This window comes from Neovison vison, chromosome 14 (genome assembly GCF_020171115.1).
Source record: "Neovison vison isolate M4711 chromosome 14, ASM_NN_V1, whole genome shotgun sequence".
In the NCBI taxonomy this organism is placed as follows: domain Eukaryota; kingdom Metazoa; phylum Chordata; class Mammalia; order Carnivora; family Mustelidae; genus Neogale; species Neogale vison.
Window position 1 is genome coordinate 19,222,543 of NC_058104.1, and position 25,381 is coordinate 19,247,923.

The 25,381-nt window shown below is 55.3% G+C and overlaps 3 protein-coding genes across 15 annotated transcripts in view; 2 read left to right on the forward strand and 1 right to left on the reverse strand.

Moving 5' to 3' along the window:
- Window positions 1-5,162, forward strand: part of MGRN1 (mahogunin ring finger 1) — a 58,866-nt gene extending 53,704 nt beyond the window's left edge. For 2 of the 5 annotated variants that reach the window (XM_044233673.1, XM_044233676.1), the window contains 2 exons: window positions 2,739-2,880; window positions 3,077-5,162. In XM_044233673.1, the coding sequence (XP_044089608.1) occupies window positions 2,739-2,833 (95 nt within the window). In that variant the 3' untranslated portion in view covers window positions 2,834-2,880; window positions 3,077-5,162. Of the gene's footprint in view, window positions 1-926; window positions 2,704-2,738; window positions 2,881-3,076 lie in introns of those variants that run through there. The other 3 variants (XM_044233675.1, XM_044233677.1, XM_044233674.1) reach the window with 2 other exon arrangements.
- Window positions 5,163-5,178: 16 nt separating this feature from the next.
- NUDT16L1 (nudix hydrolase 16 like 1) lies at window positions 5,179-11,155 on the forward strand. Of its 6 annotated transcripts, none has more exons than XM_044233728.1 (5): window positions 5,179-5,418; window positions 5,503-5,833; window positions 6,473-6,695; window positions 7,495-7,669; window positions 11,093-11,155. In XM_044233728.1, exons 1-3 carry the CDS (start codon window positions 5,269-5,271, stop codon window positions 6,625-6,627), a joined length of 636 nt encoding a protein of 211 aa, XP_044089663.1. In that variant the 5' UTR covers window positions 5,179-5,268; the 3' UTR covers window positions 6,628-6,695; window positions 7,495-7,669; window positions 11,093-11,155. The 6 variants fall into 6 exon arrangements, with proteins under 6 accessions (XP_044089663.1, XP_044089664.1, XP_044089666.1 ...); XM_044233729.1 differs by having other exon boundaries at window positions 7,500-7,669; XM_044233731.1 differs by lacking the exon at window positions 11,093-11,155 and adding an exon at window positions 8,370-8,449.
- The window catches only part of ANKS3 (ankyrin repeat and sterile alpha motif domain containing 3), a 45,231-nt gene continuing 27,922 nt past the window's right edge, over window positions 8,073-25,381 (reverse strand). For 2 of the 4 annotated variants that reach the window (XM_044233660.1, XM_044233663.1), the window contains 12 exons: window positions 21,197-21,332; window positions 16,215-16,373; window positions 14,316-14,453; window positions 13,848-13,957; window positions 13,403-13,579; window positions 11,073-11,197; window positions 10,422-10,563; window positions 9,803-9,975; window positions 9,358-9,446; window positions 8,802-8,885; window positions 8,504-8,595; window positions 8,073-8,430 (listed from right to left, as the gene is read on the reverse strand). In XM_044233660.1, the coding sequence (XP_044089595.1) occupies window positions 8,516-8,595; window positions 8,802-8,885; window positions 9,358-9,446; window positions 9,803-9,975; window positions 10,422-10,563; window positions 11,073-11,197; window positions 13,403-13,579; window positions 13,848-13,957; window positions 14,316-14,453; window positions 16,215-16,373; window positions 21,197-21,332 (1,413 nt within the window). In that variant the 3' untranslated portion in view covers window positions 8,073-8,430; window positions 8,504-8,515. The remainder of the gene's footprint in view (window positions 8,431-8,503; window positions 8,596-8,801; window positions 8,886-9,357; window positions 9,447-9,802; window positions 9,976-10,421; window positions 10,564-11,072; window positions 11,198-13,402; window positions 13,580-13,847; window positions 13,958-14,315; window positions 14,454-16,214; window positions 16,374-21,196; window positions 21,333-25,381) is intronic. The other 2 variants (XM_044233661.1, XM_044233662.1) reach the window with 2 other exon arrangements.

Here is a 25,381-nt window from a genome sequence, read left to right on the forward strand (position 1 = left end):
TCCACTCATTCTGACACCTGCATTTATGTCCTCGCACGAACTCTTCTTCTGCTTGAATGTTTCTTCTGACAAATATTCGTCTCTATTGAAGTCGGGCCCAACACTTCTGTAAAGTCTATAACATGCACTAACAATGCATGTTAGTGGATGTTGAGTGCTGTGATCTAGGTGAAACTTCCAAAAGTGAAAATGCACAGAGGTCAGGCTGAGCTCCAGAGAACTGTATTTTGCCTGCAGGCTGCATGGCAGAGCTGACGCCCCACACAAAGCCACCTAAGAAATCAGTTCCTCCACCTCAGAGTTTGTGTCATAGGTGACGGGGCAGACGCACTCCTTGGTTTGTGATCTGAAGGCTGTCCCCGTGGAGCCCGTATTCAGTGGATGGGCGGCGGGCAGCTCTGGTAGTTGTGCTGGTCACTTGCTGCTATGGGCTTGTGTCACCGGGGGGCACCCTCCGTCCAGGGACAGAGTCCTTCATGGCACCAGGAGGCCTCTGAAGAAGGCAGGGTAGGGCTCTGGGGGCTGCTCTGAGCACTGAGCTGTCTCCAGGTCCAAGTGCACTCTCCTCTGCCTGGGCTTGCCCGAGTCCCGGTCTAATTCAGTAGTGAAGGATAGTGGCTGGTCAGATCCCAGGAACCAAGGGCCAGGTGAGGGAGGAGGCCCCAGGGGGCAGGAGCCCACGGTACCCGTTGCATTCCATTTGGGGCATCAGCTGGTGCTGTTGCCTGGGTTCTGCTCCAGAAGAGACAGGCCCCCCGCCTTACTCTGCTGAGGCTGGAGTTCTAGGTCTCTGTGTGGTCCTGCCACAGACACACAGGGGGTGCTGGGTGGCCCTGCTCTCTGTGGGGGCTCATGGTTGGTGGAAGCTGAGCCTGATGGCTGAGTGGGCCACCCATGACCACTTCTCCCTCTGCTCCTGCCCGCAGGATGGTCCACCTCCATGGAGACGCCCCACAGCCTCCGTACCGCTGGCCCACCCCGGCCTGACCCTGGGGCCACTGAGCTGACCCCACTCTGAGAGCCTGGCCAGGCTGGCAGCATGGAGCCCTTAGCTCCCCAGACTTTGCCGGGGGGCCACCAGATTCTGCGTGACCCCTGGCCTCTCCCGTCTTGCACGCTCTGCGTGGCCGCTGGCTCTGAGGGGCCATACAACCCTTGATTGAAGAGCACAGTGGACTGTCTCCTCTGACAAATTCCTTTTTCTACAGTCGATGTATTTGTCAATAGTACAAGATGAAGGACAGCAGATTTCTGTTCTGGGCTCTTGAGGTTTCCCCCAGACGCCCCATTGGCTGAGTGGCTGGGACTGGGGCCTGACCACCCACATGCAGCCTGGACCAGCTTCTCCCAGCACCCTAGCTACTGGGGACTTGACATCCCAAGAACTCAGCACAAATTCTCCGAAGAAAAGTGTATTGGTGGGTGAAGCAGTGTCTTCACGGGAGATGTCCTAAGGGGCTTGTTGGCCAAGGTGGAGAGGAAGTGGGGTCTGAGTCATGGTCAATGAAGGAAACAGTGCCTGTCCCCTACCCCCCTGTGCCTGTGTCCTTGGCAGCCTGGCTATTGCTGTTTCGTGCCCTCTGCTGCTTCTTCCCCTTCCTGCTCCAGTCCTGGGGGGCAAGGCTGCCTCCCATAGCTACCCCTACCCACTCAGGCCCACTCAGCCCTTGGGGCTGGGTCTGACTGAGGGGCCAAGACAGCAGGTAGTGACCGGTGGCCCCTCTTGGCTCCACACCCCTTTTCTGAAGTGGCTTTGCTCATGTGGCAGGTGCCTGCCCCTGAGGGGCTTTCTGCTGGGTTCGTGGGGCTGCTGTCCACTTGCCCCAGGGAGGGATGTGAGCGGTTTCCCTGCTCCCTCTTGACCACCGAAGCGTCCCTTGGTTTTTCTTTGACTTGTTCTCTCTGGGGTCCCTGTAGTGGACTGGCCTGGGGAATGCACTTGGCAGATCCTATCTGAGGTGACCTTGCCTTTTTTTTTTTTTAAAAAAAGCAAAACTTTCTGGGTGACAAAGGCAAAGGGGGCATCCAGCCCTGGTGTCCCAGGTGACAGCTGGTCCCCAGCAGGGACCTTCCAGGTGGTTGGGTCTTTGCAGGCCCCTGAGGTGGGAAGACTTTCCTGGTCTGGGGTGATGGGTGCAGAGCGGCCCGCTTCCTGAGGAGCTGCCCTGGAAAGGATGGCTCTGGGGCAGCCGGCAGTTGTCCATGGAGCCCTGTGGCCCAGCCGGCCTGTGTGTGCAAAGCCCTGGCCCCCACCGCAGCACCCTCCCTGTGGCTCGTTCAGCAGGGTGCTCAGGAGAGAAACTAGCCGTAGGGGACTCATCTCTCCATTTGAGCCTGTGAGCAGAGTGCTGGCCTAGACACAGCTCTCAGATGTGCTCAGGCCGGCTTCCCCCAGCCTCCAGACTCCCCGGCTCCCCTACCCTCCCCTGCTGCCCACCGTGTGCTCCTGCCTGCGCGTACCCCGAGAGGTGCAGACACACACACACATGCAGCCTGGCTGCCTCCCTCCCTCCCGCTCCTTCCTGCTCCTGACCCGCCAGCCCTGGCCTCTAACCGTTGGTCTTGGTGCCAGTACTCTGTCTGAAGGCCAGGGTGCAGACTGGCCTGTCTTGGACTTACTGTGCTATCATTTGATGTACTCTGATTGGCTAGTTTTGGTTCGTTTTTACTGTATATTTATAGTAATAAAATCATGCAGCAATATCTTGTCCGCTCCTTCCTCTGCACATTGCCCTGAGGGACCTCGGCTGTTTACTGGTCTGGAGGCAGGACGGCTGAGCGGCTCCTGACGGCTCTGGGAGCCCCCACTGCAGCACGAACACACTGTGTGTGAGATGTCAGTGACATGTGACTTCCAAGAGGACGACAGGGCATGAGATGGTATGTGAAGTGCGTGACCTGCTGTTTATTATAGCTGAGGTCATCCCTGTGCTGATTCTGGGTTGGAGTGACGCGGGCTCTGGGGTTGGGGCTCGTCTTCTGGCAGCAGAGCCATCCCCGTCTTCACAGATATTTCCTGAGCTCCTACCGTGCCTCAAACCGGCATGGGTCAGGCCCCCGGGTGTTTGTGTTCTAGGTCCAGAGACACTGTGCAAGTGATCCGAAGCTTCCCAGGTGTGATGGCTGTGGGAGGAGTCGGCGGGTGACAAGCTGGAGCTCCACGGGGTACTTGAGTTAACCTGTGGTGGAGGAGGGCTTCTCTGAGGGGTGTTTCAGCCGAGCCTCTAGGTGCCTACAAAGGCCCTGAGGCCACAGTGAGCCTAGTACGACCACTGAGCAGGAACAAGACCCAGTGGCTCTGGTTGCTGGAGCGTCAGAATCAAGGAGTGTCGGGGTGCAGATGCCGCAAGACCTCGGAAGGACAGTTTCATTCTGAGAACAGTCAGAAGTTTTGACACAGGGAAGTTACTCTCTCCAGCTTTCGTGTGCAGTGGATTAGAGGGTGAGATTTGGTGGCCGGCCTCCCTGCCCAGCCAGTAGCCTCCCAGCAGGGAAAGGATCAAGTGCCCAGAGCTCCCAGGCAGCACTGCCCCCGTGCTGCCTCTTCAGGTCCCCTGTGACTCAGGGGCTTAATGGGGGGACTGGCCTTCTCAGCTGGTTTGCCCACGCCCTGAGGCAGGCCTGCTGTCCTCAGCCCTGCAGTGGCTCCGTCGTGTTTGAGCCTGGCATGGTCCCAGGGTGGGGAGAAGGGCGCGCCATGTCAGATGAATTTCTCCGTGGGCAGCACCTGGATCCACACTTCTGGATGTGGACCAGGAATTGTGTTAACATCTTGTGTCAGGCAGGACTTTGGGGTGTGGGGGACTTTTCCTTTGTGCCCCCGTCCCCCAGCCCGCAGTTTGGGGCATGAAGCGGCTGCCTGTGGCCTGGAAATGTGATTGTGTTGGGATGGGCGCTCGCCCTCGCTGACATCTCTTTAGACATGGTTACTTGCCCTGGAATCTGGCTTCTCCCTGCAGGCTTTGGTTGCCCCTTCTGAGTTCTGATCCCAGGACGTGGCTGGGGAGAGGGCCTGCCTCTTTGGATCCTTGTTTCCCATTTCTGTCAGTACCAGCACCGACTCACTGTGTCAGAGAGTGTCTAGTGGGTCCTTCCAACCCCTTGCCCACCCCTCTGCCCCTGCTCTCCTCTCCTGCACCCCCAGCCCTGCTCGGGGCAGCCTTCTCCGCCCCAGCACTTGCCCTGGCTTGTTGGACGCGATTCTCTGAGGCTTTCGCTGGGGCACCCGTCCTGTGAGTGCAGGTGGTGGTTCCTTCACTCAGCAAATCCATGGCAGCCGTGGGAGAATGGAGTTTGGGAGTGGAGTGAGCGGCCCCGCTGCAGGATTCCAAGGAGCCCCAGTGCACTCTCTTGGATGCTGCTGCTAGTATTCTCCAGCCCCGGTGACTTCCTTCTCCAGCAGACCCAGGGTAAGTACTTCAGGCTCTCCTCCTCTGTGAAAGTTGAGAGGTTTTCTGTTGTGGACACTTGGGGAGGAGACAATGTGGAAATCTAGGGTGGGATCCTGGCTCCAGCACCAACTGCTGAGTGCTCTTAAGGCAAGTCCTGTTCCTCAAGTTTCTCCTTGGAAAATGGGGGGGACCCCATTTGCTCCCGCCGAGCCTGGCATATGGTGTCTGATTGGGAGGATAAGGGATGCGAGGCGCAGATTTAAGGTCCTTCCTTCCCCAGCAGGCTGGGTCTCGGACTGTGCGTGGTTGCGGACTCTGGGGATAGCTGGAGCTCAGTCGTGCCGTGTTTTCTTTGCTCTTTGGGGTCTGGCAGATCGGCAGTGACCTTGGAGGGGAGTGCTTGGCTGGCACGCGAGCAGGGAAGGGTCATGCCTTCAGGTCGCGGGGCTCCATCGCGGGGGCTGGGGGCTGCTAGTGTGAAGCCTGCGGGGCGACGCTCCCAGGGAGGCGCTGAGGAAAGGCATGGGACAGGACTCATGGCAGGCAGTTGGAGCCCCAGACCGCAAGCAGCGCCAGCCCGAGGGCCCCTAGGCCCTGCTCATCTCGGGAGAGCTCGGCGGGCGCGGTGCCTCCTGTGCGTCTTGGGTCTTGAGGGCCGTGGGCGGGGGCGCGTGCAGCGCCTATCTGCACACGCCCCTTCTGCGCCTCAACGACGCGTCGGAGCGCCGGGAAGGGCTCGGCCCCCGATGGGCGTCGGCAATTGGTGGAGGGGCGGGTCCAGGGGCGGGGCTGTCTACGGATTGGTCGGGCCCGGCGGGGGCGGGCCCGCGCATGCACTTAAGGAACGGCGCCGCGGCCGAGGCGGGGCAGTGTCAAGATGTCGGCGGCAGTCCCGGAGCTGAAGCAGATCAGCCGGGTGGAGGCTATGCGCCTGGGGCCGGGCTGGAGCCACTCGTGCCACGCCATGCTGTACGCCGCCAACCCCGGGCAGCTCTTCGGCCGCATCCCTATGCGCTTCTCGGTGCTGGTGAGGAAGCGGGTGGGTGGGTGGGCGGGCGGGGGACGGCGCGCCGCTCGCACTCCGCGCCCGTGACCTGGCACTCCCTTGCAGATGCAGATGCGCTTCGACGGGCTGCTGGGTTTTCCCGGGGGCTTCGTGGACCGGCGGTTTTGGTCTCTGGAGGACGGTCTGAACCGGGTACTGGGCCTGGGCCTGGGCTGCCTGCGCCTCACGGAGGCCGACTACCTGAGCTCGCACCTGACCGAGGGCCCGCACCGCGTCGTGGCGCATCTGTACGCACGGCAACTGACGCTGGAGCAGCTGCACGCCGTGGAAATCAGCGCGGTGCATTCGCGCGATCACGGCCTGGAGGTGGGGCCGCCGCCCGGGCCCCGCCCCCCGCCCCGGGGTTTGGCTCTGGCCCCGTGGAAGGCACCGATGGGTAACACGTCCCCCTGAGGGTCCCCTGGCCGGGCTGGGTGGGATGTCGCTGTTTCCAGCATTGGGGAGGGGAGAGGGGCTTGGGGGGGGCTGGGGTGGGAACTCCAGGAATGGGGTTCCCTCGGGGCTGTGTTCCATCTGCCTTGCTGCCTGCCATTGCCAATCCTGGGAGTGGGGAGTGGGATCGGTGTGGGGACGGGATGGGTGGTGCCTTCTGGGGAGGTGGGAAACTAGGGCTGGTTCATGGTCTGGGATCTCATGGTTTGGGTGATGAAGGCTCCTACGGACTATGGGTTTTATAGTTTGGAGGAGGTGGGAGTTATACTTGGGATGTTTGGGAAGAGGGAGCATGGGGTATGAACTGGGGGGCTTCTTGCCAGCAGATGGGAGCTGGGACTTGAGAGTGTAGAGAGTGGTCAGGGGTGCATGGGGTCAGCTTTGAAAGTTGCCTGGGGAGTTGAGGGGCTGCACTGCTCCAAAGATACCGCTGGCTTCCGCCTCACCAGACCCTGCTTGGGTCCCCCATTACAGCCTTCGCAACCTGGCTGCCTTCCCCTGGCCTAGCAGCTCACAGGCTCCTCCTGCTAGGGCTGCACCATCAGTGCAGGGGCCTGGTCTCACCCTGATCTCCTCTCTGCAGGTGCTGGGGCTTGTGCGAGTCCCACTTTACACCCAAAAGGACCGAGTCGGTGGCTTTCCCAACTTCCTGAGCAACGCCTTTACCAGCACCGCCAAGTACCAGCTGCTCTTTGCGCTCAAGGTGCTCAACATGATGCCGGAAGAGAAGCTGGCTGAGGCTTTGGCAGCTGCCACTGAGAAGCAAAAGAAAGCCCTGGAGAAACTCCTCCCATCTTCCTCCTGAGGTTGAGTTTATGCCGCGCGTCTCTTGCCCTCCCCCCCGTTCTGTGCCCTGAACTCGGAGAAGGCCTCCTCCTGTGTGTTCACAACTCCTCTCCACTGCCTGGGGCGGCTACTGGGTCTGTAGGTGGCCTGGCTTTCCAGGCTTAGGACCCAAGGCTTAGACTCTCCACGTGAGAGGTTGGTGTCACCCACTTATCGAGATGGGTACACAGACACACAGAAACCATCAAGAAGTCGGTATATTCTTGTGGAGCATGCTTTGAGTCTGGTCACCAGCCAGCCCTAGGGCTGAGGGAACAGCTCAGAATGCTGGACTGTTAATTTTGGTGATGGTTAGCTTTACTTGGTTAATTTTTTCTGTGGTGTGTAAACTGGGAGTGAGGCTTGAAAGCCCATTACCCCACTGGGGCTTGGTCCCCAAGGTAAGCTGGGGCCTTGAGGCCCAGCTGGAGCTGGACCTGTTTAGAGAGAAGGGACAGGAAAGGCTGTTCTAGGCTGCTATGTGTTCTATGGTCCTGGCCACAAGCTTGAGGCTGGGTGCACGGGAGGGTCCCTTCTTCCACTACCCAGGGACTTAAGACTGGGAGCCAGGCACAAGAGTGTGGGCTCCATTCAGTGTGGAGCTGACACGGGCCTCCTGCCTCCACAGGAGGCCACAGTGCCGTCCACTTTCTGTGTGGCTACTGTGGGACTGCTGCCTTCAGGCCTCTACAGGCCCTGTGCCTAGGCCGGGGCTTCTGGCTGCATCTGAGCTCAGCTCACTGCTCTCTGCTTTGCAAGCTTCCCTTTCTCCATTCCCAGCACAGGCTGCAGGCAGCTCCAGGACATGGCATGGAAGCACTGGCCAGGTGTACAGAATGACAACCGCAGAGCCACCACAGACACGAAGGTCACCACTGGCAGTCTCCTATGGCCCGATGTCCAGAAGGACACCTCCGTGAAGCTAACAAAGTTTCCACAGCACCTGCTTGGCCTGGTAAGGAAAGCTGTGCTCCGGCCCGGCCTGAGCGCCTGTTCCGCCTTAGAGCCTCGATGAAGTGGCCAGCACGTGGGGGCAAAGGCACTTCATTCTGTAAATAAAATACCTGTACCTTGTTCCTCTCTTACTTCCTTGGGGCTTGGGAGTGTGCGTCACTCTTCAGATCGCTTTTGTGGACTCGATGGGGCTGGGAGCAAGGGCAGCCGACAGAGGGCTACAGGGCACTGCCAGAGCAGGAGGGGGTCAGCTGGTCCGCCCTGCTCTGCACATGGTGGTCTCTGTCCTGACGGCTTGGGTCCCAGGAGGTTACTGAAGTTGGGGGTCTCAGCCTGGCTTGCCCCTGGCGTCAGTCTGTCAGCCAGTAGTGTGTGTGGTGTGACCAGGATGGAGCCCCTCACCATCAGAGCTTACATTTTATTTTCCAGCAAATGACATATGCTGTCCAGGTGCCTAGTCCTCTCCATGGGGCACCTGTGGTGTACAGGGATCTGCTCTCTCCCACCGTGGCCCTGCCCACTCTGGGCCTCACCCCCACATTCTGGCCTACAGGCCCCCGTCCTGCTTCTGTGGGGGCCTCACTCCTCGCACCGGCCCCAGCCCTGTGCTGCTTCTGCTGGCTGCTTGGGAGGCTGGATCCTCCGGCCCGCTGGGGCCCGGCCCGCCACAGCTGCTTGCTGTCTGCACTCCTGTCTTCCAGGCACACAGCTTCAGGGTGGATCAGTCACCCAACGTCAGATTCTGAGAAGGGAAAGGGAAGACTGAAGGGGGAGCTCACCGCTGCCCAGTGCGCCCTGCTCTCGCAGCCCGAGGCCTGGCCGGACAGACACTCACCGTCCCTCCCAGCTAAGGCTCCCGCCAGTTCTCCTTCCCGTTCAGCACTTGCAGCTTCTCCAAGCTCTGGGTCACTGAGCATAGCACTCGCCCTGAGGATGGGAGCAATTAGTTACTGCTTTGCAAGTGTGAGAAGGAGTGTAGGGGGGTGGTGCCTAGGACTGCGTCACCATGAGGGATAGTGGGCTAGGGCAGGGCTGACCCAGGGGTTGGAGCTGACCAGGCAGGGCTCTCCCTATTCACCCACTTTTGGCCCCTGGTGTGGGTGAGGCCACTGGCTGCCTTCCCAGAGACGCACCCATTTCCTGGACTCGATCCTCCAGTGCTCCTGACAGCTCAGGGAGGCTCAGAGTCTGCAGTGAGGCCTGCCAGCCGCTGGAATCTGTGGAACAGAGAGCCAGGTAGGCCTAGGGTCGGTGTGGTCACCACAGGTCTCGCCTCTGTCCTGAGCTGCTGCGACCAGGGGACCCACTCAGTTGTCGGTTCCTACATGACCGCCTTGTTACACCGAAACGTATTCTCCCACCGTTGCTTCAAAGCACTAATGGTCAGTCCGGGCCCTGCCCCAGGAATGAAAGCGTGAGGGTCCCTGGCCTACAGTGAGGTTTTGTCCTGGGATAGCCCCAGCTGTAGGCTGCAGAAGTCACCTGAGATCCTGGATAACACAGACAGCCAGAGCCCAAGGGCTTTGCCTCCCACCTGGGGGAGGAAATCGGGGAGAAAGGGTGCCCTCCCTCTGGAGTGTGGGATGGTATGGAGAAGGGCATCAGTGAGTGTGATCACTGCTGGAACAGGTGGTTAACACTGGGCCTAGGGCAGCGTCTATGTGATCCGGGGCTGGACACTGTTCTTACCAGCTGTGGGGAGGAGGGCTCTGCCCAGGGGGGACCCTCGGGTGGACACCTCCTGCTTCACTCTGGCTGACAGCTCCGCTTGGCAGGCTCTGTCAGATATAAGACCAGGTGCTGGTGAGGAAGAGGCCTGGGAGTAGTGCCTGGCCCCAGAGAGTGGCAGACACCCCCCACCCCCAATCTCCCCATCAGGTGGGCCTCTGCCTTCGTGGCAGGCTCCCAAGGCCCAAGACACAGGCAGAGGATGAGCTGCACACTGCGTGCAGGCTCTCGGGGCCCTATGTGCTGCCTGGGTCTGCCCTGCAGAAAGGCAAAGCCAGAATAACACGGAGGAGGGCAGTGAGTGATCCCAAGAGACCCTAAAATCAAGCCCTTGGTTGAAGAATCTGCGGGCATCGGTGACTCAGGGTCCAGCCTGGGCCTGGGGACCGCTCAGATACCCACTCACCGCAGCTGCTCCAAGACGAGCGCGGCGTCCCGGGCGAGGGCCCAGGTCTCCTGCAGCTGGGCGTGCACGTCCTTCCGGGCACCGTCCTGCTCCAGGAGGCAGCTCTCCACCACGGCGCGCAGCTCCTGCTCCTGCGACACCTGGCCCCGCATGGCCTCCACCTCCTCACAGCGCTGCGGTGGGAGAGGCCACCGTGAGGTGGGACACGGGGTGGGTAAGTGAGCCAGGGGAATTCGAGGCCAGGGCCACTTGGGCTGGGTCCCCCCAACCCCGGTTCTCTTTCTGCCGTCTCCATTGGTGCTCAACTCCTGCTCTCCTGGGCTGGAGGAAGGGGATGATTGTCTCCAGATGGAGCTGCGTCTGCTTTGGGTCCCTTCCCTCAAGGGCTGTGGCGTCTGCGCCGGCTGCTCATCCTCTGCCCTCCCCCTTTATCTACTGTGTCCCTCTGAGCTCCAGCCTCTGGGTCTCCTCTTTGGCACAGGAGCGGTAATGCTTTCTGCCCTTACTGTCCCACTGCCTGTCCCGGCTGCTTCTCCCTGCTGACCCTGGGTAAGCGTCCCCACTGCTGGCTCTCCTCTGCAGGTGTGTCTGCCCGGCCCCTCCCCTGCTCGCCACCTACCTTGTGCAGCTGGATGGCGAGCTCCTGCATCTCTGCTTCGAGCCGGTCGGCATAGGCCAGTTCTAGGGCATCGCTGGGGGGACGGGCGCTGCTGTGCCAGCGGGCAATGGCAGAGGTCATCTTCCTCTTCGGCCCAAACAAGCTGTAGGGGTGAAGGAGAGAGGTGTACAGAACTGCGGTGCATACAGGAGTGCCATGGACTGTCCTTCCACCAAGATGGTCCCCTAGGAAAGGTCCCAGCTTTGAAGGGGGAGAGTGGCCCCCAGGATCCTGGGACAGATGACAGAAGCAAAGGGTTCTCTGAAGTGACCCCGGCTGGGGCTGGCCTCCCCTGCCTGCTTCCTCTCCCTGCCTGGCTGCTGCTTTCACTCAACAGGGAGCTCAGGCCAGCTGGGGCCAGGCCGTGCATGGTCTCCCACCAACTTGGGAAGCTCTCAGAAGTGGACAGCAAAAAGTCCGGATGCCCTTAACCACAGCAAGCGGCGGTGGGCCAGCCTGCAGGCCGGAGAGGCCGCTGGCTGCAGAAGTGAGCAGACTTCCAGACAGGGCGGCTCGTTCCACCCCAATGCGGGGATGTTGGGAGCTAAGCTAGCCCCTTTGGGCTGGGGGAAACAAGGGGCCCATGGCCACGAAGGGCCCCTCTGCACTCACGTGATGCCGATTTCCTTCAGGTCGCTCTCCGTGAGGGTCAGGAAGATGCGGAGGTCCACGTCCTGCTCCTCGAACACCTGCAGGTACTTCCGACACCCAATCTGATCCAGCAGCGTGGCGAGGTCCTGGGGGGCAAAGGAGCCAGGGTGGGTCAGAGGACGGGTGGGGCCCCGAGACTCGAGGGCCTACTAAGGCACTGCTTCAGGGCAGAGCCCTTCCTGGCAAGCGTGCCTTCCTGACATGGGTGTAAGTCTGTCAGTCCCCCAGGTTCCCCAGTGGGATGGTGCTGCCTCGCCAGGAGCTCCAGCCCCCCACCCCTACCCCCCCAGTGCCACCAGGCAGAGTAGGCTGTCCAGACCACCTCAGCCTGGACAGCCTTAGTGTTGCTTGGAGGGTGGGTCCAGTAGCAACAAACTCTTAGTCTGTTTCCCTGCGACTGTCTTAATTTCTCCTTCGCTTGTGAAGGATAGTTTTTGCTTGGATATAACATTCCTGGTTGAGTTTTTTGTTTTTGTTTTTTGTTTTGTTTTGTTTTTTCTTATTACTTTGACTAGGTCATCAGAGGTCTTCTAGGTCCCCTGGTTTCTGATGGGAAATTAGTGGGTAATCTTAGGAGAGTTCCTTTTGTGTAAGAGACTCACTTCTCTCTTGTTCCCTTCAAAATTCTCCTTTTGCTTCTGGACAGTTTCATTACTTAAAGTCTAGCTGTGGATCGGAGTTCAACCCACTTAGGGCTCACACAGCCTCCCTCCCTGCACTGGCTGTCTTCCTGTGGGGGCTCTGGAGACGGAATCCTCCTCCCTCTCCACAGTCTGTTGCTACTGCTTGGTGCAGACATTATTTAGTGCCTTTTCTGTAAAGTCTGTGCTCCTTCTCTCATGTGGCCATAGAAGTCTCTCCTTGGCTAGCGTAGTGGTCAGCTAAGGACTGGACAGATTTCCTTAAACACCAGAGACGAATCAGTCTCCCCCCTTTGCTGCATAATTCTGTAGGCTTGGAACACAGCTTCGACACCCAGCTGGGCAGATGTCAGTCCTCCCCTAGCCTTCCCTTCCAGCCATCAGATGCGTTCTCACATCTTTCCTGGCCATACACGGAGCACATCCCTGAGCACGTTTGTGGCCTCCCAGATCCCTAGGACTCTGTCAGAGCTCTACAAAGCTCCTGTGGACATCTCATTCCCTACCTTTCCTTTTCAGCTTTGTGATTAATCTTCTTTGCCCCAACTATTATCCAGCACCTCAGGTAGCTGCAAAGTTAAAACACGTGCCTATAATTATTTTCAGCACACTTTCGGCGAGGAGAGGGCTTCTGTTGCATTGGGTATACAAGGTGCCAGTGAAGTCAGATACAGTTCTGTAAGCTAGGGAGTTGTCCCACGCAGCCAAAAATGCTGACTCTTTCAGAAAGAAACCCTGGGGAGCCCCTGGCGTGGCCATCACAGTGACCCGGGCCCTGCGGAGGGAGCGTGGGGCGCAGGCACGTCAGCTGCTTCTCCTGAATCAACATTTCCAAGTTGCTCCAAGCTTCTGGGTGACTCAGAGTTTTGAAAAAAGTTACTCTGACTGCCTCTCCCAGTTTATTGCCTTTGATGAAGGAGCCAACTTTCAAAGGTTGTTACTCTGCCATTTTCCTTAACCTACTTTCTCAAACAGCCTTAAGATCTCACAACCACCACCACCCCTCTCCCATCATGTATTTAAGGAATTGAAAGATGTAGCTGTTCACTGAGCCCGGAAACAAGGCCCTGGAGAGAGCTCTCCGGAGGGGCCACACAGAGAAGCGGCGAAACTGCGGCTTCCAGTGAACAGCAGAGCTGTGACCTTAATAAATGGTGAAAATGTACTCTCTCTCTCATCTTTGTACCACTTATGCCCACAGAGGGCAGGAGAACGTGGCAAACAGGGAGGTGAGCTGCTGTGCCGTACCCAGAACCCTAAGAAGCTGGTTGGCCAGAGGACCCACGACGAAGAAGGCAGAGATGGCGGTTTTCCTTAAGTGCCACTTCATGTCTGCTTCATACGCACCCTGTCCCTGACTTCTGCGCGCACCTCTGTACAACTGGTCCTCTTTTTCTCCTCCCCAGCCTCAGGGAGGCTAAGTCAAGTATGGAAAGCAAGGGGAGAGTTTTCCAATGGAAAGGGATGGAACAGAAGCCCTGCAGCCAGCACCAGGAGCCGTCTCCGCCTGACGAGCTCCACAGACGATCTGGGGGGCCGTCGGCTCGCTCCGCTCTCACCGGCACCTGCCCATCGTACGTGTTCAGTGCGGGCCTCACGGAGCACACGAAGCACCCAACGTCTAACTGCTGGTGTCCCCGTGGCCCTTACCTGAGGTCCTGAATGGGGGCATCTCTCTGTCTGGGTCATGGATCCTGGGGAAGAGGCTGCCCCGGGAGGGCCAGTGCCGGGAGGCCACGGGCTGGCGCTGTTGCTGTGACGATTCTTGGTCTTCATGTAGCTTTTAGTTTGCTTGCGAACCGAACTCTGACAGGCATGATCCGAATCCTGTGGCGAGAAGTGTGCTTAGAGTGAACACTGCGGGGCTCACAGCTAACACAGCTGCGGCCACTCTGCCCTCTGCCCCCCACACCCACCAGCCGCCAAGAGGCTTCCTTGGTGACCTGCAGGGCGGGCGGGGCTCACAGAGGGCGGCCCAGGACACTGTGTGTCTGCCTGGCACGACGTCCTTGTCACCAGCCTTGCCCTCTCCAAGGGGGCAGCCCCCACGACACCAAGAAAGGGGAGGGAGGTGGGAGATGAAGAAAAGCTTCACCTCGTTGCTCTCCAGCGACGCCTCACTGCTGACTCCGGGGGCTCTGGTCAGGCCCTCGCTGCTGCTGCTGCGTCCCCCGGCCCCCAGGCTGGCACAGAGGGCACGCTCTTCTGACAACAGGGAAGACGAGGGCAGCTGACCATAGGTCTCCCCCGCGAGGACTCCCCAGGGCCCTGCACCCCCACCTCCATCAGCTCCTCAAATAGCTCCCTGTTCTCCAAGGCCCGGCTCAAGCCCTCCCGCCCTAACACGTGCCCAGGAGTTTTGCCTGTTCCGTTCGCTGATAAATGCAAGCACCCAGCTAGGGTGGCCCGGCCCACCCCTGCGGGATCCTTCACCCCTGCTCTCTACTGGCTGGGCCTGCCACAGTCCATGTCCCCACTGAGGGGTGGCAGGGGGGTGGCGGGCCGTGCCCGGGAACGGCTGCTCCAGCAGAGCCCCCAGCCGGGCGGGGAGGGGCGCACTCACCCCGACTGCTGCTGCTGCTGCTCTCCACATCCCGGTCATTGATCGGGGAGGTGACGTCCCTGTAGCAGAGGCCTCCCACCACCAGCGGGTTCTCGTCGCTGCTGTTGAAGGTGACGTAGCCCGGCAGAGGCACCTGCTCTGTGGACAGAATGGGGCATGTAAACCCACATGAGCACAAAAGAGACGACTTCCTCCTAACAAATTCAGCCTCCGCAGAGGAATTTCAGCAGGAAGGAAGGCCCGGGATTCAGGCAAGCAGAAAGTTCCATCTAAATGGCTGTTACCCCGTCAGCACCCTGCGGCACGCTCTTCAGGTGAGGAAGGACTCCAAGGGGCGTGGGGACCAGTCTGTCCAGGCAAGGGCACGGACATGCCGTCGGGCCCAGTCCAACCTGGTACCCCCTCCATCACCCCCTGTGCTGCCTTTCCAAGTGGACAGAGCAGGACACGGTGAGCTGTGCTTACAGGTTCCTGAGCCGCAGGCAAACCAGACACTAAGTATTCCTCACAGCTGGGAACAAAATCTCATACACACCAGCCTTCACGCTCCCTGCGACTTCAACACAGACATCTGGGGCACCGCTCGTCGGCTGAGTCAGCCCCAGCCAAAGAGATCTGGCCAAGCAGGGAGGCGGAGGCCTCCGGCTAAAGACAAACAGCAGTGACACCAAGTTTACATGACCTCTGGACGCATTTGCCTGCACAAGAATGTTTCCTGATCACTGGCAAAGAGGATACAGGCACAGACAGAGAATTTAAATACCGCAAGGTGTAAGGAAATGGCACAACTAAGAATGGAACAATAAGCATCATTCTTAGGTAAATGTTTTTCTGCCTCTGTGGGTGCATAAGAAGATGTGTATAAATGGGCTCCGGCCAGATTATTTGGTAACTCCCAACGAATTCCATTTTCAAAAGCACCTGCTGTACAGCAACACAGGTTATAACCATCCCCCACCTGGGTAGGACCCGACCTTCCCGTGTCCCTGCCATACCTCAGGTGGGCCAGACAGCATGGACTCCGCACTACAGAAGCACCCGGCCAAATACCCCGGAGCTATGGGCTCACAAGCATGCTCCACGGAGGAGGCGGCAGGCAGTCACCCTGCAGCGGCCTGACCACGGCTGGGGGCAGCTTCTCCAGTGGCCCAGTCAGCCCACCCCTCTGTGGCTGATGGGAAAAGGTGGGCCTAGAGCTCTCAACCCAGCGCTCAAGGTCCTGGTAGGCAATGGAGTCTTGTGTATTCTTGACCAAAGCAAGGCCTCCTGTGACTGGGAAAGTCGGTTTCTAAGCCCGGGGGGCACCTGCTCACGAGATGGGCCCATCCACCCAGCTTGCTAGACCAGCAGGACTGACCTGGCCACTGCTGGGTGACAGACATCAAATAAAATGTAACTCACACCTGAGACTCATTGCTTGGTCAGGCACAGCGAGTGTCAACACCCCTGCGCCTCAAGAACACTGCGCTCCCCATGAGGCGCTGCCGACGAGAGAAAACGCACTGCTGGCACACTAAGTGTACCGCCCAAAACCGCTCCAGCCTAGCATGGGGAGAAACAGCCTGCCCAGAAACACAGCCACCTCCAGCTGGTGAAGGGCACGGAGTCCAGGCTTCAACATTTTCTCTGCACTAGCTGATAAAGGAAATCCCAGCTTCACTATATTTCCACTGCTGGAGAGAAAGTTCTATTCTGTAATGTAATCCCTGGAAAGGAAAATCAAAGGATGAACCCAGAAGCAAGCCAGTGATCAATGTCTTCCTATCCCTGTAATCAGTTCTGATCTGTGAGCCGCAGCCCCCAGGGCCCACGTACCGAGGGCCAAGAACTGCTCGGTCTCATCAGGCCGGCATCTCAGGATGCACCACTGAGGAGCCAGCAGGAGGTGGGAGCACTCACCGCGGAAAGGCTGCTGCATCTTGCCCCCAAGTCCAATGGCTGTGATCCTGGCCAAGGCTCGAGGCCCCTCATGGATGCTGAGACCCTTCTTCCGACAGGGCCTCTGTCTCTGCGGAATGGGGCAGGATTCATCCGAAGAGCTTAGGTCTTCAAATTTGTCTGCAGGTCAAACACCAGAATTGGGACATTTCGTTCAGTGATGGACTATTTTAGTAATCTTCATAGTAGGTGGGAATAAAATCATCATAATTGGTTTTCTCATATTAAGAAGAAAAAACTGTTTCCCAGGACACCACTCGAAAGCAGTGCCACAGTGGGCCAGTCCACCGTTCAGAGGGCCGCGGGGAGATCGGGGAGGAAGCAAGCTCACGGAGCAGGAGTCTCAACTGACAAAGTCTGTCATGATGGGGCAGTCTTAATTCTGACTCCGCTCTCTGGATTCCAGAATTTTTTATAACAAGTATGTACATTTAAAACCAGAACTAAATTTTGTTCTGAGATGATAAATAAGATACGCCTGGTCATAGACATAGAGGATATTAGTCATTACTTCCTAACAACTGTACTTTCTCCCCCTGCACGTCCTGGCCTCGCGCTAGGGCCAGGGAAGCACCCCGCATGCGGCCTGTCACAGCAGAAGGGCTGGGCTCGCTCACAGTCCCTACCATCTTAGAGCTTTTCACAGTCTTCTTTCATCACACCTGGAAGGGAGCCCCCACGACCAGATTTGTGTAAGGCTCGAAGCATCTGGTGAGCCCTCACTCTTGGGCTGGTACACTGGGGCTCAGATGCCAAAGGAGCCCTTCATCCACTGGCCCCCATGAGCTGGCGCCCGCCACCAGCGATCCTGAGGCAGGAAGGGAGCCAGGCCGCGGCGGGGGAACAGCGCGCTGGCGTGACAGCCCACGTCAGTGACCACCTGGCGAGTGAGGGCGTTACTGAGGCAGGTTCCAAATGTGGCCAGTGACGCCAGGCCAGTGACCCTGTCTTCCCCACCCAGCTTGTTCCCACGCGCTCTAGGATCTATGCCACCGGGAGGAAACTGCTCCTGCCCAGGCAGAAGACGGCGGACTCATCAAGAGTAAAAGGACAAGGGAAAAGGGGTAACTAAGGCAAAGGCTTATGAATGAATCTGAACCTCCCAGCACATCCTCTCGAACCTGACAAGTGAGCAAGGACAACAGACACAGCCACACGAATCCTACCCCTTCCACAGAAGTGGGACGACAGAGCGCACCCCCGGCGCCTGTTCATTGCTCCTGTGGAAACATGACACGTCCGTTTCTCTTCTCGCAGAGAGACTTCTTGCTCACACACATCCAGTCTCCGAGAAGAGCAGGGAGGTCTAGAATAAAGCCACACTCGAAGCAAGATGAGGGGCAAGACGTGCCAGTGTTGCCCCCAGAAAAAGTCCATTCTGTGGCAGAAAAAGCGTCCTGGCAGAGGGAAGCACAACCCCAGAGCAGCAACTTAAAAATGCACATGGGCCATGGAGCAGGACAGCCCCGCTCCCGGCAGACCCCTCGTGGAAACTGAGCAGTGAACGAGAAGCCAGTGGGGGACCCTCCAGGATCGGGCAAGACAAAACCGTATCAAAGACAGACACATCAGGCTTGGCTTTGCCATGTCCCCCTCCAGCCATCTCCAGGGAGGACACAGGAACCGGGGACCAAACACTGCAGTGAGTGAAGACGCACCTCCCTGTGAACCACCACCACCGAAGAGGGGGAAGAAAGCGAGCGTGATACTCCACATGGGCACATCTTAAACAAGCACGGAAGAGTGGAAAAAGCGTCCTGATTCAGAAATCCAAAACAGAAAATAAAAAGAGACAGGCATGGGGCGCCTGGATGGTTCAGTGGGTTAAAGCCTCTGCCTTTGGCTCAGGTCATGATCTCAGGGTCCTGGGATTGAGCCCCGCATCCGGCTCTCTGCTCAGCAAGGAGCTGCTTCCTCCTCTCTCTCTCTGCCTGCCTCTCTGCCTACTTGTGATCCATGTCTGTCAAATAAATAAATAAAATCTTTAAAAAAAAAAACGGAGAGAGACAGGTGCGCACTCACGACGGTGAGAACGGGAAATGGAACTCAGGAAAGAGGGAGAAAACAAAGGCCAACTGGGCACCTGGCTGGCTCAGTCAGTAGAGTGGGTGACTCTTGACCTCGGGGTTGTGAGTTCAAGCCCTGTGTTGGACTCAGGGAGGACTTACAAATAGAATCTTCAAAAAAACAAAACAAAGCAAAAGAAAGGTCAGATTTTTAGGGGCACCTGGGTGGCTCAGTGGGTTAAGCCTCTGCCTTCAGCTCAGGTCATGATTCCAGGTTCCTGGGATCGAGCCCCACATCGGGCTCTCTGCTCAGCGGGGAGCCTGCTCCCCCCCTCCTGCCTGCCTCTCTGCCTACTTGTGATCTCTCTCTCTCTGTCAAATTAATAAATAAAATCTTAAAAAAAAAGAAAGGTCGGATTTTTAAAATGAAGACTCACTGGGTGCCTGGGTGGCTCAGTGGGTTAAGCGTCTGCCTTCAGCTCAGGTCATGATCTCAGGGTCCTGGGATCGAGCCCCGCATTGGGCTCTCTGCTTGGCGGGGAGTCTGCTTCCCCGTCTCTCTCTGCCTGCCTCTCTGCCTACTTGTGATCTTTCTGTCTGTCAAATAAATAAAATCTTTAAATAAAATAAAATGAAGACTCAGTCATGAGGTGCCCAAAGCAGAAGAGATGTGAGTGGCGGGGTGCGTGGGTGGCTCAGTCGTAAAGCCTCTGCCTTTGGCTCAGGTCATGATCCCAGGGTCCTGGGATCAACCCCACATCGGGCTCCCTGCTCAGTGGGAGCCTGCTCTCCCTTTCCTCCTACTAGTGTTACCTCCTTGCTGTCTCTCTGTCAAATAAATAAATCTCTTTTTAAAAAATATTTGAGTGGAAAAGCAGTACTGCAGGAAAGTGAGAAAACCACCAAAGACTGAAGAAAGAGGAGAGAGGATTGAGTCAGGAGGCAGGTAAAAAACAGAAATGATACAGGAAAATAACCACTGGAACTTTTTAGGAGACAGAAACGGTTTTGCAGACCTCTGTGCGAGCTGAAGTTTGAAATCCCAGAGGAAGGGATTTCCTAGGAAAATGCAGTTTACCAAACCTGGCCTCTGGGAAATGAGAAGGCTTAAGCGGACCAATTTCTACAGAAGAAACAGAAAAACTTACCCAAAGAAAGACCAGATCCAAATGGTTTCACAGGAGAATCCTGCCAAACCTTTAAACACCACAGGGCACCTATGCTGCCTAAATTGTTCCAGAGCACAAAATAGGAAGGAAAACTCAAATTCTCTATATGAGGTACACCAATGCCTACACCCGATAAAACACAGTCATAAACCAGTATCATTTATAACTGAATAGCCAGACAGAAACACTAAGTAAAATACTGGCAAACAATCCAACATCACATTAAGAAAATAATATACCACGTGGGATTTAAACAAACGATGTAAACTTCGTTCATTATTAGGAAATTCACTGATATACTCTATTAGGAGATCTAAAGAGAAAATTAACAATCTTCTTCATAGATGCTGAAAAAGCCTTTCACAAAATTCTACACTTATTCCTGTAAAAAACAGGAATACAGAAAACATCAGATACTTTCTTAACACGAGAGGATACATGCACACCTTACCCTCCAAGCCAGCATCTCACCTACAGTGGCATTTCCCCTAAGGTCAGGACCAGGTGAATTCCCACTGTCCCTACACATTCAACCACTTATGAGAATCCTGGCCCATGCAACTAAATGAAAGAAATCAGAGGTACACAAATCAGAAGGAAAGAGTGAATCTATCTCTATGGGCAGACTGTATGGTAGCATACCTGGAAAAGCCTGGAAAATCGATCAACTCAAGCAGTGACAGAATTCAGCAGAACAGAACATGGAACTGGCACACAGACCCCAACAGCCTTCATCCTCACAGACAACAGACAGGCAGAGCATATGAAGGCAGTGAAACCCCATTTACAACAGCAACAAAGACTCTTAGGAAGAAAAAAGTTACACGCACAATGTCAAGGAGGAAAATTTTTAACCCTCCTGTAGATACAAAAGTACACTTGAACTAAAGACATCCCTTGCTGTTACAGAAGATGGCTCAGAATCATAAAATGGGTCATTGATTTGCAAATCTTCCACAGTCCCAACAACACGCTGTTCCTAAGTAGCTAGACAAGTTGATGTTCAAGTTGACACAGAAAAATACATAAGCGATACTAGGGAACACTGGAAAGGGAAAGCTGCAGGGGGACTGGCCGGCCAGAGATAGTCCAACGTTCTACAGACACCTGCAAGGAGTCAGCCGTGTGGGTCTGTGTGTGGACAGACCCGGAGAACAGGAGAGCAAGCCCAGAAGCAGACCTGGACACAGACAGAAACTCAGAGTCCATGACAAAGCCTCTCAGATCACGAGACCAGAGATGGGACTGTTAACACAGTTTAATGAAGCCAGGACAACAGCGAAGCCATCCGAACGCCACACTCGCGCCACACATGACAAGAAAGTACACAGGGTCAGAGAGCTAAATGTCCAAAACGAAATCAGGTAAGAACCAGAAAAAAACGAGCGAATTCTTGGACAACCAGAAAGATCTTCTGGGACCGGCCCAAATCTAAAAGCAATAAATACGGATGACTCTGACTATATAAAGTTAAAATGTTTCGTGTGGTAATAAGCACCACAAGCAAAGTCAAGGAACAGCAGGCGTGAGGCATCCCGGCCGTCTGTGGCCCGCGTGTCCTGGAGCGCCGCCGGCCTGCTGGGCACCTTCGGCCTGGCCGCTGCCACTCCGCGCTAACGGGCCCGTCTCCTGTCAGACCAGTACGCCTCAGCCTCCACGGCACAGTGGAGTCACGGGAGAGGCAGGCGTCTCTTGGCAAGGCTGCAGGAGCCAAATCTCAGAGGTGGGTGGGGGCTGGCAGGGGGCCCAGCAGCGCCGCAGCACGTACCTGGACTCCGGTAGACGTTCTTGGGCAGAGCAGGCGAGTGAGCGTCGATCAGCCCCACGATCTTCATGTGTCCGTACTGCTTGGCCAGCATCCGGGCTGTGGCCCCGCTGTGGTCTCTTGTGTCCACTCTCACTCCCTGTGAAAGTTCGCAGAGGTTCAGGACCTAGGACCCTTCCCCGCAAAGCACTCCCCTGCTCCAGGGGCGGGCTCCGGACCCCAGCTAGGACGTGCCGGGCTGCTCAGCCCAGGAAAGGTCGGCACCCGGGCCCTTGGCAACCCCCCGTCTGCGCGACACGGGGAAGGCCTGTGAGGCCCTTACTGTCCTTTAGGACGAGGTGGGGGCCGCTGGAGAGGAGCCTGGTGGTGGCAACCCAGGTATCTGGTGGCTGTGCAGCTCTCTGCCCTCCTGCCCCGCAGGCAGATCCTTGAGAGAGAGGTGGTCTGGGCTCCAGGCAGGGAAGGGCGCACTGCAGAGCGCTGGGGCCACAGCCCAGCCTTCACCCTTCGCGCTGGGGCAGGCCGGCCCGCCTCACGTCTCCGCACAAGAGAGAGCCGGGGCGGCAGCTGCACGAGAGAAGCAGCCTTTCACCATCCTGACCACAGCGAGAGCAGCACCCTTCTAAGAAGAGCCCCGTCATTTTTATCCAAAGCCCGAAACTGTACTTATCTTCCACACAATAGTTCCACTTCTGTGCTTCTCTCCTGAGGAAATAACCCCACAGAACAGAGACTGCTCAGTAACACAGGTGTTCGGTAGAGAACCCGGAGACCGTGTAACTGGGGGTGAGGCCGACAGGTCATTGCCATAAATGCTGGTGCTTACAAGTAACTGGTATAACCAAGGTTTTGAAAGGACCATATGTCTTTATGACACATAAGGTTTAAAGTGTCTTTTGACGAACAGCGGATGATGTGGACATATGGGAGGGGCACAGAATGAAAAGACAGAGGCAGAGACTGGAGTGAGGCCATCTAGAGCCAAGAAACAGCGGAAGCCAAGTGCACGTATTCCTCCCAAAGACTCTGGAGGGAGTGTGGCCCTGCTGGTGCCTCGGTTCCGGCCTTCTGGCGTCCAGAACTGTGGGAAAATAAATTTGAGTGTTTTAAGCCCACCAGCTTCACGGTAAATTGTTAAAAGCAGCCACAGGAAACTATTGCACCCACTAATGCATGAATGGCTACTTAAGGCGGACCAATACGATCAAGCACTGGGTCAGAGACTGAGGCCGGCTTCTCCGACTGCCGTGAAAATAAGTCTGTGCTGCTCTGCTCACATTTAAAAACACACTGCAGAGGCAGATGTATCGATTTATGTAGCAGGATTCTGCTGAATTATTTATTTGCAGGATTCCACTTATGCAGAAATCTAATCATAGCTGTTAGCACTGGGGGGCAGGAGGAGACAGTGCAATAAAACTTAGAGGTTTTTTAATGCTTATTTCTAAGTTTTTGATTAATTATCCTCTAAATTTTATTGTTTGGCTTTTTTCTTTTTTTTTTTAAGCCTATAGGTTGTATTACTTTCCCATGTGTGGGTTTTGTTTTTTTTTAAAGATTTTATTTATTTGACAGAGATCACAAATAGGCAGAGAGGCAGGCAGAGAGAGAGGAGGAAGCAGGCTCCCCACCGAGCAGAGAGCCCAATGCGGGGCTCGATCCCAGGACCCTAAGATCATGACCTGAGCCGAAGGCAGAGGCTTTAACGCACTGAGCCACCCAGGTGCCCTCACATGTGTTTTTATTTTTTTTATTTTTATTTTTATTTTTTTTAAAGATTTTATTTATTTATTTGACAGAGCGAGATCACAAGCAGGCAGAGAGGCAGGCAGAGAGAGAGGAGGAAGCAGGCTCCCTGCTGAGCTGAGAGCCCGATGCGGGCCTCGACCCCAGGACCCTGAGATCACGACCCGAGCCGAAGGCAGCGGCTTAACCCACTGAGCCACCCAGGCGCCCTCACATGTGTTTTTAAATCATGAAAACAACATACCCTGGACAGGCCTGGGACACTGCAGGTTGAGCTCCAGACCCCCCGCAACAGTAACACAGGCAAATGAAGTTTTGGGGTCTCCCAGTGCATGTAAGTTATATTACACTATACTGTGGTCTATTAAGTGTGCCACAGCATTACATCTGGAAAAACAAGGAGTATATCCTAAAGAAATAAAATACTCTATGGGGGCGCCTGGGTAGCTCATTCAGCAGAGCATAAACTCAGGGTCATGAGTTCAAGCCCCATTTCAACATAGCGCTTACTTAAAGATAAACTTTACTGCTAAAAAATGCTATCATCTGACTTCTCAGTATGTCATGATCACTGATCACAACCACCATAACAAATATGACAATAGCGGCCCTGGGTGGCTCAGTGGATTAAGGGTCTGCCTTGGCTCAGGTCAAGATCCAGGGATCCCAGGGACTGAGCTGGGTTGGGCTCTGCTCAGCAGGAAGCCTGCTTCTGCATCTTCCTCTACCTCTGCCCCTCCCCCCAACTCAGGTGCTCTCTCTGCTCCTTCTCAAATAAATAAATAAAATCTTACAAAAAAAAAAAAATAAAGATAATAATGAAAAAGTTTGAACTATTGCAAGAATTACCAAAATGTGACACAGAGATGCAAAGTGAGTGAAAGGTTTTGGGAAAACGGCACCCTCAGACTTGTTCAACACAAGGTCTCCACAAACCTTCCATCTGTAAAAAAAAATGCAGCATCTGTGAATGCGATAAAGTGAAGCACGAGAAGGTGAAGTGTGCCTGTACACATTCGTAAGTTATAAGAGGATTTCCCTGTAATACTGCTATTACTGAGGATTTAAGAGAGGTTTTATATTTTAAATATTTCTCAGAGCTTACTAGTTGATACACTTTCATAGGTTCATGGAAAGGCACAAGGAAGTTATTAAATCACTGTTTAAAAAGGAAAAAATTTGTAACTGTGAGAGGTGACGAATGTTCAGTAAACTAACTGTGGTATTCATTTCACAATGTATACTAAATTCAAATTATGCTGTGCACCTTAAAATTATACAATGTTAAATGTCGACTATATCTCAGGAAAACTGGAAAAAGTATTTTAATAATAAAAGATACCAAAAAAAAGACCATGATACAAAACAGTACGGATCTTACAATAGCAGCAAAACAAGACAAACAAAAGTGTGTCTAACACTAGAAGAAAGCATGCCCAAACTATTATTTCAAAGCAGTAGGATGGGGGATTTTCCCCATCTTCCTAATGTTCTGTATTCTCTAAATTCACAATGAGCACACTTACTTTGAAAGTGGAAAAGACAATAAACAACATTTTAGAAGCTTCAAGCAGGCAGTGTGGGGTCTGAGGGCGGGACCACCGGAGCTCAGTGCTCTGGAGGACAAACCGGCAAACCCTGACGGTGCACACACCCACTGACCCAGCAATTCCACTCCTAGGGATTTAACCTAGTGTAAACACTATATACACTAACATTTAGGATTTTCCCACGAGCGTTTAGTACAGTGAGAATCAGGAAGAGCATAAAATCAGGAATTAGTGAAATAGGACGGACCACATCTATAGAGTGGAACGCAACCCCCTACTATGGGACAGGTCCAGCCAAGGGCGTTTACTAATGTGAACGGGGTGCAGAGGACATCGTTAAGAGGAAAGAAAGCATCAAACAAAACTTTCCATAAAACGGGACTCCACTCGGACTTAAAATATCCGTTAAAAACCCAGGTGGATACCCTACAAGGTGTTAACTGTGCTATCTCTGGGTGATGGGATTAGGAGTAGTTCTGGCTTTCTTGTGGCTTCACTGTACTTTCTGATTCTTTTATAGCAGATACAGATCACTGTATAATAAATATTTACTTAGGCACGCTTTTCCCTTATTTGGAAACCTATGCAACTAACAGTCTTGGCTGAGGCTAGTATAGAAGGTGATTATCACATGTGCTCTAGAAGGAAAAAAACTGCATCTTTACAAGACCTTAACTGAGTTCTACTTTCTATAAATCCCCCATTTTGAAAAGCTCTGGTTAGAAATCAGCTCTGAAACCTTCAGCCTGGGCGCCTGGGTGGCTCAATGGGTTAAGCCTCTGCCTTCGGCTCAGGTCATGATCCCAGGGTTCTGGAGTTGAGCCCCGCGTCAGGCTCTCTGCTCAGCGGGGAGCCTGCTTCCCCCTCTCTCTCTGCCTGCCTCTCTGCCTAA

Coding starts and splice junctions, on each gene's coding strand:
- NUDT16L1 (XM_044233728.1), top strand. CDS start 5,269: ATGTCGGCGGCAGTCCCGGAGCTGAAGCAGATCAGCCGGGTGGAGGCT. Junction 5,419..5,502: donor CTATGCGCTTCTCGGTGCTG/GTGAGGAAGCGG, acceptor ACTCCCTTGCAG/ATGCAGATGCGCTTCGACGG. Junction 5,834..6,472: donor CCCGTGGAAGGCACCGATGG/GTAACACGTCCC, acceptor TCCTCTCTGCAG/GTGCTGGGGCTTGTGCGAGT.